Source organism: Malaclemys terrapin, chromosome 5 (genome assembly GCF_027887155.1).
Source record: "Malaclemys terrapin pileata isolate rMalTer1 chromosome 5, rMalTer1.hap1, whole genome shotgun sequence".
In the NCBI taxonomy this organism is placed as follows: Eukaryota; Metazoa; Chordata; order Testudines; family Emydidae; genus Malaclemys; species Malaclemys terrapin.
Window position 1 is genome coordinate 35,144,509 of NC_071509.1, and position 18,629 is coordinate 35,163,137.

The 18,629-nt window shown below is 42.0% G+C and overlaps 1 protein-coding gene across 3 annotated transcripts in view; it reads right to left on the bottom strand.

Moving 5' to 3' along the window:
* The window catches only part of PPARGC1A (PPARG coactivator 1 alpha), a 489,413-nt gene that overhangs the window by 341,470 nt on the left and 129,314 nt on the right, over window positions 1–18,629 (bottom strand). Inside the window, exon 2 of one of the 3 annotated variants that reach the window (XM_054030667.1) lies at window positions 412–463. The exons of the other annotated variants lie outside the window; for them this stretch is intronic. Coding sequence (XP_053886642.1) covers window positions 412–463 — 52 coding nt within the window. The remainder of the gene's footprint in view (window positions 1–411; window positions 464–18,629) is intronic. 3 annotated transcript variants of the gene reach the window in all.

Here is an 18,629-nt window from a genome sequence, read left to right on the forward strand (position 1 = left end):
TCAGGCTATGCTGCACCATGCTTGGGGGTGGGGGGAGCACAATTTTTTTTCCTGCATAGCAGAGATAAAAATACCTACTTACAATCTATTTCTCTATCTCTGCTGCAATGGTTAAATGTTTCTCCACTACAACCACAGAACTAGAAGATTAAAGAGCTAAGTACAGTCATCAGCTTCTACAGCATGGTCCCACCACACACGTCTCAATCACCGGTTTCCCCCAAAGCAGCAGTGGTAGAGATTAAAGTGCTTCTGGACTGTGGTAATCCAGTCAGAGCCAGAAGTTACTTTAATCTCTGCCATTTTATGGACAAACATTTTGGCAAAGTGCCTTTTTTCAGTATTCTGAATTCCATCTGGTTCGTGTTCTCGTTTTGAAAGGGACTGGGTGAAAGGGATGGATTACCTCACCTCACCCAGCAAGGTGGCAACAGCTCTCTTCCCCTGGAACTGGCTAGCATGCCTAAAAAAAAAAAAAATACATGGCTGTGTGTTTCGCCAGATCAACAACATATTATTCCCAAAGTTTTGCAGGTGTTCAGTGAGAAGCAGTGCAAATTCTCTGGGAAAGAGAGAGAGCGCAAATTTTCTCATATAATTCACAGATAAAGGTGTTTTCATTTTTTGTAGTCCCACTGGATTCAGTGTTTAGGTCAGTTGTCACCAACTACGACAGGAAGGGAAAGAACTACCACCTTGCTGCGCAGAATAAATCCCTTTTTCAAATGAGAAGACACTCAATTGAAATTCAGGAGCAAGAGTCACTCTAGCCAGGCAATTTGCATTATGCCCCAGGCTAGTGAAAGAATGTTAAAATTCTGCCCTGTCAGATATATATAGGATATGGCATGATCTTTCTTGAAATGTTAGATTCATGTACATCTGTTTGTGTCAGCCACATTACTATGAGTAGCAAAGGAAAGTTCAGCCAAAATGGGTAAAACAGTCATCTTGAACAACTGTTTAAAAAGTCTATTATTTCAGGTAAGAGTCATGCTATATTGATTGTACTGTGCTTGCTTTTGGGGAAACATTGGCAAGGTAAGGGATTTCCCTTATTAATCATTATTGTGTTAACTATCATAAGTGTGCCCTTGGCATAGGCTTGTCCACAGGGTGGTAGGCCAGGGAGGCCGGCCTTGCGCTATTGAAAAGAAAAGCATTAAATTAATCTACATTTTCATTAAAGAACAAGGGCGGGATGGGGAAAAAAATCAATAGGAAGAATAAACAAAAAATAATAGATGAAGGAATATTATTCTTAAGTCAATGTGTAAGGCTTTAGCTGTACAACCCCCACTAGCATTGAAGGGATTCACACAGCTAAAAACTCATGCATCAAGTTGACAATATGTCCATAAAGATCTGAAATTTAAGGGTCGTTCTGTTTAAGTTTGGATTTTATTTTTTAAAATAGGTTTTTAATTTTTAATAGCCTGCTGGTGAAAACAGGAAGAGTCAAAGGATTTCATTACATCCATATAGCTGGTAGAAAGAACTTCTCTGGTTTCCATCTGATAACTAGACTTATACTCAACTGGGGACTGTGGAACCTGCTCACAAGTTTGGCAGACCTCTGGGTATGTGTCGGAGGCCAAGGCCTTCCTCAGGTAGGCTTTGTGTCTCCACACCAGCTCCAGGATAGTAATAGTAGGGATCCACACTGTCTGGGCCTCTCTCTGGCCCTGGTGTATTCCAGGACTTCCAGGGGGCTATATGGAAATGATAACATAGCTGAGGTTTGCATGGTCTTTTAAACCTAATTTCAGCAGTGCCAGAGTGCGGATGATGTGCGGTAACCTTGACTTCAGCCACTCCTCTCCCCTGCCCACCCAATCTTCACCTCTTCAGCATAGACCCCCATTCACAGAGACACCACTGGTCCAGGCAGAGTAGCCAACAATGCCACAGAAGTCCTTCTCCACGTGTGAATCTAGGCAGAATGATTAGGCCTGTGAGATTATCCTGAGCATTGGTACATTTGAGATTCTAACTAGGAACCTTGTACTCCATATGCATAAACTCTGTAAAATGACCAAAACTGATCTTTCCCCATGACTGAGAGAATAGGGATGCTTGTTAAACTTGTTTCAGCCAACTGTCCCTTTGCAAATCTTACACTCCTACATTATAGTTTTTAGAAAATGTGATAATTTTACAATGGTTTGCTGTAAATGAATCTTCATTATATATCAATAAATTTAAAATAGCTCTTCAGCCAGACACCAAGTACTATATTAATCCGCCACATTTTACTGGTGCAGATCTTACGCAATAGCCGAACCATTTTTATTATTGCTGCAAGATAATAGTCAATCAATTATTGCATCAATTATTTGATTATTCTGATATTTCTGAAAGGTCAGTCTCTATTTCCCACATCATTGCTACCAGCAAATTTACAAAGGGATGCTTGATATATATTGGACTAGATCTCCAGTCCCACTGAAGCCAGTGAAGCAACTCTGATTTAAAACAGCTGAGGATCTAGCCCTTAGGGTTTATAGATGAATTTCTCAGTATAATTCCCTCCCCACAGGATAATCATCCTCCTGTATAATTTTCCTTTCTTCATTCTATCCACTAGTATAAGAAAAATATGTTCAGCATCTTTCCATGGCATAAAGAGGTCTCATCAGTTGCTTGCCAAATCCCTGGAAATTATTTGCTTAAATCAATAGTTTCCACATAACATATTAATTGGCACACTTCATTCTCTTCGTTTCTGGGCTTTTGGCATGCAATATGGCTTACCAATTTACCTTAAAAAAGAATGTCAAAGGTTAACTGTCATGATGCAGAGTTTAATCAATGAGGATATTGTATTTTAGAGAGTAAAACAGATTTTTTTTTAAATTAAAAGTTCAAAAGAACAGCGTAAGCAAAAACTGATAGAAATTTATCAAATCTGAATAAACAATAAATAAGACCGTATTAAAATTGTCAAAGCAACTTAGCGTCCATATTCCATTTGTGCTCCCTTTTATTAGCTAATCAAAGTGTCATATTATTTCTGCTCGCATCTATTTACTGCTATGTAATTTTGATAAGGGCACCATCTGTATTTATAAAAGAATTATCTTAATAGCTGCCTAGCAATCTACAAACATAGGTGATATTTAACTTTTCTAAGGGGATCAATTTTAAACCAGGCTAAAGGACTGATATGAGTCAATATGCTGGGTTAACACACCGAGGGCCCTATTCAGATCTCCCTGCGCTGTGTGTGCACTTATCTCAGCTTTGCACATAGATGGAGAAGGTGCATTTATTTAGCATCGCATACTCATCTTTGCTTTATTAAGATGTACAGCCATTGATTTTGGTAGATAGAGCTTAGAAATGCACAAATTTTAAATCCACAGCAAAATGGGATTGTTATAGGCAAGAACTATCTTGCTGCAAACTAACAGAGTTTATTTAACAATGATGCTTACTCAACCATTTTGTGAATTAGGCTATAGGACTTCAATTTTTTTCTTTAATGATTCCCCTGATCACTTAAGGCCAGATTCTGATAGTCTTGTTCACAAGTACAGTCTTACTCCACAAGTAGCCCTTTTTCACCACAATTGGACTACTTGTGGAGTAAAGCGCTGCTAAGCCTGAAGAAGAGTGTTGGAATCACATCCTTAATAATATATAAACTATATATATTAGTCCTAGCCCTATGGGTCTGATCTAATCCTGCAATGGGAGTGTTGGCAGGACTGGGCCCTTTGGGATTTTCTAAAAACGTGGAGTGGAGGAGGAATAGTAGAAAATACAATCCATCTTCTACTACATGACAATTATGTGTCAAATATTCTTAGAGTAATTTTAGTACAATCATTTCTAATACATTTCAGTGCTAATTGCCGTCTCCTATTTGAGATAATAATTATACGTAACTGAATAACTATAAAATTGCTGCCTTATATTGCAAATTAGTAATTACAGTAGTAAACATTAACAACATGCCATATACAATAGTGATTTGTATACTGAAATGAATTAGAAATAATTGTAATGTGCGATAATTTAAGTTATAATTGTTAGGTGGGGATAGTTTTTTAATTTTATACTTATTTGGATGCTATCTGAAGAAGTTAGAGTTCGTTGCTTGGGAGTCTTTTTAAACATACATGTTTAGGCCAATATTGTCAAACTTGGGGTGCCTGCAGTCAGGAGTTGTGGGTCCCTTTTCTGTACTTGTCTAAACCTGGGACTGAGGCCTGGCCCAACTCCTCCCACATATAGAACAATGAAAGGCGGCTGTGGAGAGAAACCTCCACAAGGATTCCTGCACAGTATTCCTCCTTGATGGTTCAGCTGCGGGAGGAGGAGCAGCTATGTGGCTCACCTGCAAAGAGTATATTCTCTGGGATGCATGGAAGGCCAGGGCCACCTGTGCAGAGGTATTGGTGGCCTCTGCAGCTGCAATAGTAGGTACTCCTGGTTGCCATCATGGCCCCCAGGACTTCTGGGAGAAGGCTCAATGGAAAAAGCACTACAGCCTGAGCCTCTAGTATCTTTCCCATATTTCATGCATTGTGGGGCCTGGATGTAGGGTTGCCAGGCATCCGGTTTTCAACCAGAATGCCCGGTTGAAAAGAGATCCTGGCGGCTCCAGTGAGCACTGCTGACCGGGCCATAAAAGTCCAGTTGGCGGTGCTGAAGGTCTAAGGCAGGCTAATCTCTACCTGTCCTGTCACTGTGTTGCTCCCTGGGAGCAGCCAGCAGGTCCGGCTCCTAGGCGGGGGGGGGGAGGAACGGGCCACGGGGCTCTGCGCATTGCCCCTGCCCCGAGCACTGGCTCCGCACTCCCATTGGCCAGGAACCGTGACTAATGGCAGATGTGGGGGCGGTGTGCCTGTGGGCGACTTCCGGGGTGCATTGCAGAGCCAGGACAGGCAGGGAGCCTGCCTTAGCCCCACTGCGCCACTGACTGAAAGCTGCCTGAGGTAAGCCCATGCCCCAACCCTGAGACCCCCCAACCTTGGAGACCCCTCCTGCACACCAAATCCCTCATCCCTAACCCCACCCCAGAGCCTGCACCCCCAGGTAGGACCCTCACCCCTCTACAACCCAACCCCCTGCCCCAGCCCAAAGCCCCCTCCCACACCCTGAACCCCTCATCCCCAGCCCCACCCCAGAGCTCACACCCCCAAGCCCAGAGCCCATACCCCTTCCTGCACCCCAACCCCCTGCCTCAACCCGCTCCCACATTCCAAATCCCTCAGCCCCACCCCACAGCCTGGAGCCCCCTCCCCGCACTCCACACCCCCAGCCCCACCCCAGAGCCCGCACTCCCAGATGGAGCCCCTCATCCTCACCCCCTCCCATACTCCAACTTCCTGCACCAGCCCAGAGCTGCCTCCTGCACCCTGAACCTCTCATTTCTGGCCCCACCTCAGAGCCCGCACCTCCAGTTAGAGCCCTCACCCCCTCTTGCACCCCAACTCCCTGCCCCAGACCAGTGAAAGTGAGTGAGGGAGAGGGAGAGCCACTGAGGGAGGGTTAACGTAGTGATTGGGGGAATGGGGCCTCGGGGAAGGGGTGGGGCTAGGGTGTTTGGTTTTGTGCAATTAGAGAGTTGGCAACCCTCCCTGGATGAGGAGTGATGTGTGCCTCCTATAGTCCTTCCTACATCTCCTTCTGTTTTACCCAATCTCCTCCTCCTCCTCCTTCTGTATCGACTCTGGACCCATAGAATGGCTACCCCTTATCATGAAAAGATCTTCTCCTCTGCACTGAAGAGGGGCAAGCCTAAATGCCTAACTCTGGGCACCAGCATTTGAAAATACTGATCTTACATTTTATTTTTGCTCTGGGATTTTGGGAAGATCTAATTAGTGAGATCTGGGAGAAAGCATATGAAAGTTAGGTCAAAGTTTAAAGCACCACATAAAGCTGCCATTGAAAAGTGAGATTCATTTCACGCTAAACATTTTTACCCAAATTACTTGCTCTTTTAGGATCCAGTCCCAAAAGGTGAGGAGCACCCATTATTCCCATTAGTTGTAATGGGAATCATGTATGCTCAGCTCAGAATCAAGCCTCCAGAGAGGTAAAATAGGAGGAGCTCTCTCATTGGAACAAGTTCCTCTCATTTGTCCACAACTTTTAACCCTTTATTTCTTATTTATTTTCAGCTTCTCCCCATTCCCCCCACCTCCATTTGTGAAACACTTATAGACCCCTGATGCACAGGAGAGGTTTAATACAAGAAATGAGTAAGTTGCCATGACACATAAGCAAGAAGCAGATTAGAATGCTAAAATGACGTTATGAACCTGTATTTATCTGCTAGGGAACATCTTTAGTAGTATAACACTGCAGCACTAATCAGAAAAAAAGGCTGGACACATTATCAGCAGCAGTGCATCAATGCAACCCCTTCATGAAATTGTTTTCCTTTGATAAAGGAAGTTTCTTAGTGCTGTAGAGCTAACTCACATGAGTGATCACACAGCCACAGGTACAATATTCTTTATTAAATAACTAAAGAGTATACCAAATCAATTAAAAACAATTTTAAAAAGGAAGGTACATAATTTAGATCTACCTCAGTGCAGCTCTGCTCTAATTTATCTTCTTACCACTTTCAAGGGATTTTACTTAGGTGTTTAATCTAACGTTCATTGCAAAGGGTAATTCTCATGAAATTGCTATGGCATCTCCTGCATCACTTAATGCAAATGCTCCACTGCTTCAGCAATGGAGAGGAGCTTTTTCAATAAAGACACACATCAAAGTGTAATGTGAAGTGCTCTCTTTGTTCAAGTTGTTTTAAAAGGAGCAAAATGTTTCACAGCAAAGAAACATTCAGTCTATAGCAGTGGCTACATTTAGATGACAAATTGCATTCCAAATAGTGGATGTTCGTAGCATGTTCATGATGAAGTAAGGAATATGAACCCCAGACATATTTTGCATATAAAATCATGCCATGGCTCATGAATTTTTACTGACAAGCTGGACATGAACATGCTACATGTATGGTAGTAGGAAGTTGAAATCCCTAATGCTTCTGTAGGGCTATAATTGAAGGTAATTGAGTTTTTATTTCTACTATGGCTAAGATATTATATTTTTAAGGAGCCTAAATTGAGGCTCCTAAAACCATATTTAAGCACATAAATAAGTGGCCTGACTATCAAAGATTCTGGACATCTGGCAGCATCTATTAACCTCACTGTCTACTGTACCTAGCACCATGTACTGCCTGCACTGTGTGATGGGGGAGAGAAGCAAATGTGCAGAACTCAGGAGGGTGCCTATGTGACAGGAGGTGACAGCTAAACTAATGTTAGCAGCAGCCTGAACACTGTGGTGTTCTGCTATAAAATCACAGGTGTAGCCAGCTAGTGAAAGAGACTGTAGCAGCCGTTCTACATGCCTCCCTGGGACGTTGGATGTAAGAGTCATAAAACACCACAGCTGCCAGAGCGTGCACCCACAGTGAGAGATCAATGACAGCCCATCATGTGAGACATCCGTGCTGCCTCAGGAGGGGCATAGGGGAGAGGGGGCGTCTGAGAGGTCAGGTTGCTGTGTGGAAGGACTTTGGGCCTGATTCGGCTCTCACTGGCATTTTAAACTGGCATAATTCCATTAACTTGAGTAGAGTTACTCCTGATTTACACCAGCTAATCTGATCTTTTGACTCCACACGTCTGGCTGGAGATCCAGAAAGTTGGGATTAGAGTTTCGAGTAGATCACAATGTATGCATGGAAGTTCCTGTCCCTTCTGTGAAACTGCCATCCCTACCTCAACAAAGTGACATGCAGTGCAGACTGGTCAGAGACAACTTTGCAGCTTTCTATACATACATTTTACCCATCTGCTTGTTTTCCTTGGAGAACAGAACAAATCAACCACTTATTTTTTAATTAAGGCCCTCCTTTGTTCCTGCCCCACCTTTCAGGGGAATGGGTCTGATGGACATCCACTTCTTTTGATAGTCATTTCTCCCCTTTCACTCCTGCACTGAACACACAAAAACATCACAAAGGTTATAGCTTCCAATAATTAGAGGCACCAATATATTCTACTGTAACGCTTTTTACTACTGAGTAGTGCTCTTTAAGAGTCACCATTATCATTCATCTGGTTAGTAAATATATTTATTCAACGCACATGTTTTCACCTCTCTCTTCAGTAGTTGATCAGTAAAGTGTCATTCTGTTTGCTAATCAATGAGACAGTTATTCAAATCCAGTATTGCAGGTCTGCTCTCACAGAACTCTGGATACCAGTTGGACCGCAATCAAGCAGTAAGCCTACAAATATATAAGTTCTGATTGGTTAAATTTGTAAACTAGGATTCTGCTGACAGGAGGTGACACTTTTATATTATTGGGAGGTTGCGAGGTGGGTTTTTTTACTCTCTTCATATAAATAATGCTCTACTCAGGAAAAGACATTTATTGTCATGTATGCTAAGTCCAAACGCCAACAAATCAGTAATTTGAAATCATTACCAATCTTTAGTCCGTACGACAGAGTAAGTAGAAATGTTAATTTAAATATCTTTCCACACAGCAAAACTCTACTGACATCAGCATATTACAAAAACCAATTTTCTTACATCAACTCACATCTTCCTCTAATTCTGTAGCATAGCTCTGGGGAGTTGCTACAAGGTCTGTGTAAACCAAAAATCTAAATAACATTATGACGCCTGTTACAGAACTAATTTATAATCTAATACCCTGGTTGAATGTAATATCATATTTATTTATTCAAGCAAAATATCCAGAAAAGATGTCACATCATAGTGCAGTTGTTATGAAAATGGGAAAAATAAAGAAGAATTTTAAGTACGCATAATAATAATTATGAGGGACAGGTACAAGTAAGAATTGTTGAGTGCCCATCAGATGAACAAAAGTTACAGTACCTTAACAATTGGAATGTTTGTTTTATAATTCAATTATTGACAAACTAAGTATCTTACATCAAATTTACAATTTAAACAGGCTGCTCCTATTAACGTTATCAGCTGCAAGCTACAACAGCATAAAGCTATTGGCCAAACAGATGCTGCCCAATCAACTGTCTTTAACAAGTCCATTCCCTTCCTACAGAGCTTTATAGCAGTATTTATGAGTGTGTGCTTCCAATACAAATGCAGTACACTCACACATATATGTGTTATATATTGAAAGGAACAACATTATGAAAAGGGGAAGCAAAAAGTTAACAGAGTCAAGTAATCCAGGAGGGCACGTGAGATGGCATTAAAGCCCTCTTCCACATACACACACAAAATTTAAGATATATTTACGTATGAATTTCCCTTTTTTAAATCCTTTGGAAGGAGTTAATCTCAAAAGCATTGTATTGTGAAAATATTTAAGAACACAGCACTGGAGGAAAACAAATACACTAAAATCATTAAGAAAAGATTTTTTACAATTGAAGTGCCACTGTTGGATAAGCCCAATGAGCCAGGTTGGCAGAGGAAGCATTTTATAAAAATTTAACAGACCTGAATCACATATTTATACAGCAGAACTGGGAGCCCAGGGAAAGGACAGCCAACTAAATACACACCATGGAGGCCCTGAGTAAATCATGTTACAGTAAATGCATAACGTTATTGCTTCACTTGACTTGGGTTGGAATCCAACCTTTCGGTCTGCACCTGGGGTACAGAAGATCAAGGATAGCCTTTGATGCTTTGGCTATCACCTGGAGTCACATGGATAGCATCAATTCACTGCACACACACAAAAATGTACTGTTTTAACCACTTGAGTGCTGGAATTTAGTTTGCAACAAGGGGCTACAATATGTACTGCAGAAATGGGCAGGGGCAGGGTTGGAATGGAATGCGAAGATATAAGACATGCATTTTCAGGTTCACACAGTGCTGCTTTGTAAGATTTACATTGTCACACAGCCAGAAGCCAATGAATTTCTTTAAAAAGTTTACTCTTTAAGCAGATATTTATTAAGGGGCCAAATTCAGGACACAGATGCACACACGAAGTTCTATTCATTTTAATAGGAGATGTAAACCGGCATCTGAGGGCAAAATTTAGGGTTTGGGAGGACTCCGTTGTTTTACAAGAGACAATCTGTTTTGGCACTCCAAATAAAAATGGTTTTTCATTTAATGGTTCCTTTATTTTGATCATCTTTCTCCTATATTTCAGTTTTTGCTATGACAGAAATGTGGACTGCGAATGAGGGCCGTTCTTTAAACAAACACTCCTTCATAGGAGGTTCATTTTCCTTGGATACTCTAAACATTCCAAGGATCAAACTTCCAAAAGCAGCCTTCAAATTTCTTTGCACAAATAGGGCTTGTGCAAGGCAGATGTGTGCTTGCCTGTACCAGTCCTGTTTGCACATTCTGCTGCTTGTACACACAACTAACTTATAATTAACGCATAATTAACAATTAACAACTGCACATCAGATTTACCGGGTTGAAGCCATCTTAAAAACTTAGCCCTATAATCCATTCCTTTAACTATTTTAGTGTATCATTTATGTACAGAAAAGCAGCACCTGTATGTGCCTCTGACCATAAGACCTCTCTGTGGCTATACCATTAATTTAATATGGACAGCTGCATATAGTAGATTAGCAGCTGTTGCCCAAGATAAGTGACAGGACTCAGGCTAGCAATTAGATATTCTACACTAAGCCCCCTCAAAAAAAATTATGGCTCCCCACACAGACACACAGTCATTTCTAATTTGCCAAATAAAAATCAACCAACTAGACAACCGGGGCATACTATGCTTCAATAAATTCCTTTCCCTCCTCCCCAGCAGCTGTAACTCTCACTGCTGCTCCCCTGCTCCGCCTGAAAATGAGCAGGTAGCACCCTACTCCCTGTCTTCCGTCACCTTCAGCCAGCTCACATAGTTTCTTTTCCACCCTTCTTGCCCCAAGCCACATTCTGCCCCTGCACCTAGGCCCCTACCTGCTGCCTCCTTGAAATCACAGACTGACCAGCTCCTCACACCTTCTGCCTCAGCCTCCCTCCTAAGGTGCCAGTGGGAGCTCTGCATTCATGCTGGCCCTGTGCTTACACTCCTTAGAGCAACTTTTCTACTGCCAGAAAGAACCCTGAGAAGGCAGCCACTGAGCATGCTCTGATCTCAACCCTGCTCTATGCATTCAATGGAGAGGTAGCTCATTAGAGGTCAGGAGCTCCACCTGCCCCTTCCTCCATCCTGCACTCTGTGGTGCTACAATGAGAAAGCGAGAACATGCCAGGCCCTTTCTCCTGCTGCTGCTCTCTCTACTGTGCTACTGGAGATAAATGGGGGAAATGAAAGGCATCTGGGGCGTTTGTTTGTATACAGATATAAAGGAGAGAGGATTTAATTGGTAGGGCTGAGGCCGTTACTAGCTACCACTCTGAACAGAATAACTCTGAGGTCCATGTAAGATGGAGCCATTTTTCAAGTGGACTCTACTAAAAACATTTCTAAAGCATTAGTTTCACCATTTTAGCTATTTTCCTCATTTTAAAATATACATTTTAGGTACAATCCACAATTTGAGCTTAACTTCAATTATATATTTAAAGGAACAACATTATGCAAAGGGGAAACAAAAAGTTAACAGAGTCAAGTAATCCAGGAGGGCCTGTGAGACTGCATTAAAGCCCTCTTCCACAAGCACGATCTAAGGAACCCAAACACTCCCAGTTCTCTAGTTGCACCACAGGAGTGCTGAGCATACCTAGGAAAATCTGGGCATAGGTGGCTTTCCATCGTTCTGCTGTCTCCAGTTGCCAAGGGCAAAACCAGCCTCCAGCTCAGGGGAATCCTCATTGGTTGCCTTAAGGCAGTTTTAACTTCCCTTTGTACCGCTGGAGCAGCACCAAGGGGGCTTACAATGGGACAAATATCTGGCTTTTAGTTTCCGGAGAAGGCATGAAACCTTATTTCTCTCTCAACCAGCCAGTAAAACATTACTGTATTTTTCTTCTCATCCCTTTCTCCAGGGGAAATTATTTTAGGCATCAGCATGGCCAGATGCTCCTAATTATAAATCAGGGCTGAGGCATATGTACACAGGCTATAGGGCCACTCTAGCAGTAGGAAAGATAAAAACAATGTATGTGATCAAGACCCCGTAGGAGGAAATGATTACAAATTATTTGAATGTGGGCGATTCTAGGCCTCCAGAAGGGACTGTTTTTATACAGGCTGAACTCCTGTTCTCTTGTCATTTCATGACTGCCACAAATACTACAGAATTTAAGGCTATTCATGTACACACAGCTAAGACTGTGAGCAATGCATAAATCACTTACCTTACCTCCTCCTCTTCTTTTTTTGTTCTCTTTGAAGATGGCCATTAATAAATATTGATGAACATTAACTAGGATTAAAAAAAATAAACAACCAAATGGGCAAGCATGCCCTAAGGGCTGAATGTGACCCATGAAGTCCTATAATGTGGCCCGAGGCCACCATTTCATTCACTATATCATCTCTCAAATATTTATAGGGCACGAGTCATCATGTTATTTATACAGAGATACACCCACCAAAGAGTGAGGCCAAGGTTTTCAATCATGGGTGCCTAAAGTTAGGCTTCTATGTCCACGTTTAGGAATCTAAATAAGTGGGCTGATTTTCAAAAGTGCTGAGCACAAAGCAGCTCCTACTGAAGTCAAAGTGGGGTGCTCAAAATCAGGTCATTTATTTAGATTTTTAAGTATAGATTTAAAAGGGGGAAAAAACTTTGGCTCACTGATTCTAGCAATTCAGAGCCCAAATCTGCTATTCCTTTTTAATGGCTCTGTAAATGCTTTCATTTTTCGCAACATTCACCTCCCCCAATTGCTGGCAAACTCAACTTCAAACATTTTATGAAGGAAAAATGTAACTAGATATCCAGCCTTTGTATTACAAGGCCCCTCACCATATTATTTAAGTACTGTGTATAAGCAAACACGCAGGCATATATTTTTTATTTGCATTTATTTATTTTTATCTTAGAAAGGAGAAGAACATAAAGCGCAGCCCCCAGGTTCTCAGCAAGTTGGCCACCACTCTGGGTAAGAGAGACAGGGAGATACAAGATATGAGGAAAGTAATGTGAGAGGAGGAAAAAGAGAGGAAAGAGAAGCAAAGGAAATGGGGAAAAGGAGAGTAAGGAGGAGGGAAAATGAAGAACATGATATTCTTTTAAAAAAATATTTAGTGTAATGGCAAGTAGGGTGACGAGACAGCAAGTGTGAAAAATCAGGACAGGGGTGGAGGGGTAATTGGCCTTTATATAAGAAAAAGCCCCAAATATTTGGACTGTCCCTATAAAATCAGGACATCTAGTCACCCTAATGGCAAGCAGGAAGCACAGCTGAGGTTTTAGTCTGGTAACTAGTACAGTCACCCAAAAAGGGCAAGAAGCACCGATCTATGCCATTTGTTTTTTGCATCTGTGGTGAGGGAAGAATCACCCCAAACAACACCAGTTACAGTTGGTCCCATCTTCAAAAATAAAGCACCTTTCTTGCTGTTTTTTTTCCCTTGAGTTTCATAACCTGAGAAAATCTGTCATCTTCTGATGAAAACAACAGGGAAGATTTTCAAAGGCAGGCACATGGAATTAGGAATGCCTACCTTAAGCATACAAATAGCAGATGTGTACGTACAGAGACCTGATTTGCACACGCACACAATTCTCATACGCACATGAAACTTAGCAGAGCACAACGGTGGCATACAGTGGCACTGCCTAGCTTTAAAAACCAAGTTGTAAGTGTCATTTAGAGTTTTCCATGCATATCAAAAGCAATAATAGATGGCCTTTTCTGTGTACCTCAGCCAATATTCAACTAACGTTGAAAGCAGGTCCCCAATAGAACAATTGACTTGATCTTAAAAGAGAAGCAAATCTGTAACCAACAGATTTTCGTCAACAATGTAGGAGCCTACAATATTTTACTGTATTTACTATTGTACTGTGTATATTACTGTCCTACCAAACAATAATTTCAAGAATGATCATTTTTAGTATTTCAGTATTAGACCTTGGGAGGAAAAATTAAAGCAGTGTATTGTGTATTTCATGATCAGACTATGGCAAGTAAAATAGTTCTACCCAGATAAATATGAATGGCAACCATCCATCTCAAAAGACAATGGTATAAACGCCCAAGCAGTTCAGTTATTATCTATGACAAGCAAAATAAAAGAGCAATTAAATATGTACAGGACACAATCCTGCAAGGTGCCAAGTGCCTTGTGGAAGATATTATATCCCCTATGAAATCAATGGGATTTGACAGTGCTCAGTATATTGCAGGATCAAGCCCATGAATTGTACTAGGAAATTCACCAACAGGACACAATATTTATATACTCCCCCCTCAGCAGTAAATTCAAAATAAAAGCTAAATTATAAGTTCCATTCAATGAGTGGCTGCTGACTCACGATGCCTTAATGACCACTAATATACCAGTAATCAGTCAGTTTACACATAAATGTGTCCTTTAGACTTTCCACAGCAGACTTAATTTATGTGCTCTCATTGTTTGAACATTTTCCAAGGTTTTGCTTCATGAATACTGTAGGTTTAACCTACTTTAGTTAGAAACACTTCTTATTCAAGCGAATCTCAGAACAGTATAGCTGAGGTCAAGAATTTTGGAATAGAAATAAGAATGAGCAAACCAGTTTGGTTAAAATAAGATACAGCAAGAATCACTGCCTTTTTCCTCAAACTGAAACAAACCCGAGCCTTTTCTGCTACTCGGGAAAATTTGTTTAAGGATCCCAATCCTCTTCTTCCCAGCTCTTGGATGTCTCTACAAAGTGACTCACACATCCCAATACATTTGTGTTCACCCAGGAGTGATCTTCTCAAGAAAAAAATAATCCCCTTTCCATTGCCAATACTTATATAATAGTCCTATTCATACACACACACACACACACACACACACAGGGTTGCAACCTTCTAATTGCTGGTAACCGGACCCACAAAGCCCCGCCTACTTCTCTGCCTCTTCTCCAAGGCCCTGCCCCTCTCGCTCGCTGGATCGTCTCAAGGAGCCTGCCTGCAGGTACGAGGTGGCCCCAGTTGAATAGGGGATAGCGTGGGTTAATGACCTCCCCCTACCCCACAGTAACTGGACTTTTGGTTTGGATGCCATTTAGAGTTGCCAGATCCCCCTTTCAACTAGATTTTCCAGTTGAAAACCAGGCACCTGGCAATCCTAAATGGCACCAAGACAGAGAAGCCAAAAATCAGAATGTCCATGTAAAAACTGGACGGGTGGCAACCCTACACACACATGAAATATTTCTATCTAAAACTGCAACAGAGGGTCCTGTGGCACCTTTAAGACTAACAGAAGTATTGGGAGCATAAGCTTTCGTGGGTAAGAACCTCACTTCTTCAGTTGCAAGTAATGGAAATTTCCAGAGGCAGGTATAAATCAGTATGGAGATAACGAGGTTAGTTCAATCAGGGAGGGTGAGGTGCTCTGCTAGCAGTTGAGGTGTGAACACCAAGGGAGGAGAAACTGCTTCTGTAGTTGGATAGCCATTCACAGTCTTTGTTTAATCCTGATCTGATGGTGTCAAATTTGCAAATGAACTGGAGCTCATCAGTTTCTCTTTGGAGTCTGGTCCTGAAGTTTTTTTGCTGTAAGATGGCTACCTTTACATCTGCTATTGTGTGGCCAGGGAGGTTGAAGTGTTCTCCTACAGGTTTTTGTATATTGCCATTCCTGATATCTGACTTGTGTCCATTTTTCCTCTTGCGTAGTGACTGTCCAGTTTGGCCAATGTACATAGCAGAGGGGCATTGCTGGCACATGATGGCATATATAACATTGGTGGACGTGCAGGTGAATGAGCCGGTGATGTTGTAGCTGATCTGGTTAGGTCCTATGATGGTGTTGCTGGTGTAGATATGTGGTCAGAGTTGGCATCAAGGTTTGTTGCATGGGTTGGTTCCTGAGTTAGAGTTGTTATGGTGTGGTGTGTGGTTGCTGGTGAGAATATGCTTAAGGTTGGCGGGTTGTCTGTGGGCAAGGACTGGCCTGCCTCCCAAGGTCTGTGAAAGTGAGGGATCATTGTCCAGGATGGGTTGTAGATCACTGATGATGTGTTGGAGAGGTTTAAGCTGAGGACTGTAGGTGATGGCCAGTGGAGTTCTGTTGGTTTCTTTTTTGGGCCTGTCTTGTAGCAGGAGGCTTCTGGGTACATGTCTGGCTCTGTTGATTTGTTTTTCTATTTCCTTGTGTGGGTATCATAGTTTTGAGAATGCTTGGTGAAGATCTTGTAGGTGTTGGTCTCTGTCTGAGGGGTTGGAGCAGATGCGGTTGTCCCTCAGCGCTTGGCTGTAGACGATGGATCGTGTGGTGTGTCCGGGGTGGAAGCTGGAGGCATGAAGGTAGGTGTAGCGGTTGGTGGGTTTTCGGTATAGGGTGGTGTTAACGTGGCCATCGCTTATTTGTACTGTGGTGTCTAGGAAGTGGACCTCCCATGTAAATTGGTCCAGGCTGAGATTGATGGTGGGGTGGAAGCTGTTGAAATCATGGTGGAATTCTCCTTCCCATGGGTCCAGATGATGAAGATGTCATCACTGTAGCATACGTAGAGAAGGGGTGTGAGTGGACGAGAGCTGAGGAAGCATTGTTCCAGGTCAGCCATAAAAATGTTGGCATATTGTGGGGCCATGCGGGTGCCCATAGCGGTGCCACTGGTCTGGAGGTATATATTGTCACCAAATTTGAAATAACTGTGCGTGAGGATAAAGTCACAGAGCTCAGCAACAAGCTGTGCTGTGTCATCATCAGGGATACTGTTCCTGACAGCTTGTATTCCATCTGTGTGTGGGATGTTTGTGTAGCGAGCCTCCACATCCATGGTGGCTAGGATAGTGTTTTCTGGGAGGTCACCAATGCATTGTAGTTTTCTCAGGAAATCAGTGGTGTCACGGAGATAGCTGGGAGTGCTGGTGGCGTAGGGTCTGAGTAGAGAGTCCACATATCCAGACAGTCCTTCAGTGAGAGTGCCAATGCCCGAGATGATGGGGCATCCAGGATTTCCAGGTTTGTGGATCTTGTGTAGTAGATAGAATAACCCCAGTCGGGGCTCTAAGGGTATGTTGATTTGTTCCTGTGTTAGTATAAGGAGTGTCCTGAGTAGATGGTGCAGTTTCCTAGTGTATTCCTCAGTGGGATCTGAGGAAAGTGGCCTGTAGAATTTGGTATTGGAGAGTTGTCTGGCAGCCTACTTCTGGTAGTCAGACCTGTTCATGATGACAACAGCACCTCCTTTATCAGCCTCTTTGATGATAATGTCAGGGTGGTTTCTGAGGCTGTGGATGGCATTGCGTTCTGCACGACTTAGGTTATGAGGCAAGCGATGTTGTTTTTCCACAATTTCTGCCTGTGCACATCGGCGGAAGCATTCTATGTATAGGTCCAGACTGTCATTTCGACCCTCAGGAGGAGTCCATGTGGAGTTCTTCTTCCTGTGTTGTTGGTGGGAGGGTATCTGTGTATCAGTGTGCTGTTCAGTGCTGTCTTGAAAGTATTCTTTGAGTCGGAGGCGGCGAAACTTCAGGACCAGACTCCAAAGAGAAACTGCTGAGCTCCAGTTCATTTGCAAATTTGACACCATCAGATCAGGATTAAACAAAGACTGTGAATGGCTATCCAACTACAGAAGCAGTTTCTCCTCCCTTGGTGTTCACACCTCAACTGCTAGCAGAGCACCTCACCCTCCCTGAATGAACTAACCTCGTTATCTCCATACTGATTTATACCTGCCTCTGGAAATTTCCATTACTTGCATCTGAAGAAGTGAGGTTCTTACCCACGAAAGCTTATGCTCCCAATACTTCTGTTAGTCTTAAAGGTGCCACGGGACCCTCTGTTGCTTTTTACAGATTCAGACTAACACGGCTACCCCTCTGATACCATCTAAAACTGTAATTCAGCTTTGAAAGATTTAAATAACCTGACATAAGATCACCAGAAGGTCAACTTTTTGAATTAGCTGCACACCCGAACTGTGTTGCAACATACATTTACAGGAATTCTTCCTCCTGATATGGCTTTGACATATGCCATAGAAAAGGCTTTTGTGCCTCTTTACCTTACTAATATATTGTGGCAGAGAGTTGCAAACCAACACAGTTTTAAGTAACCACTATTGAGCAAATACAACATGTAAAACCAATAGTTTCAGCAAAAACAGAGGATAGTTGACACTGTATTGTAGCTTGGGGCTTTTCTCCAGGTAATTATATCTTCTTGCATTATACCTATATTACACATTTCTATACACAGTATACATGTTTATATACACACTTACTTGGAGCCAGTCAAAACATTTTTATTGAAAAGTAATTTTGACCAAAATATGGCCTTTTTGTCAATATGAAAAATTTTGTGGGAAAAAATAGTTTTTTGGCAATTTTCCCTTTTTTTTTTTTTTTTTTGGACAAAAACAGAAAGCCAAAATCTAAAATATTTTACTGAGAACCAAAATTTGGTGCTGAAAATAATTTTTGAGAATAGAAAATATTTCAGTTTTAGGTTTCATTTTTTTTGTGGCTGTTGAAAAACAAAACCAAAAAAATTAAACTTTCACACACAAAATAATTGTCATTTTCTGCCAGCTCTTATACTTATACCTTAGCCC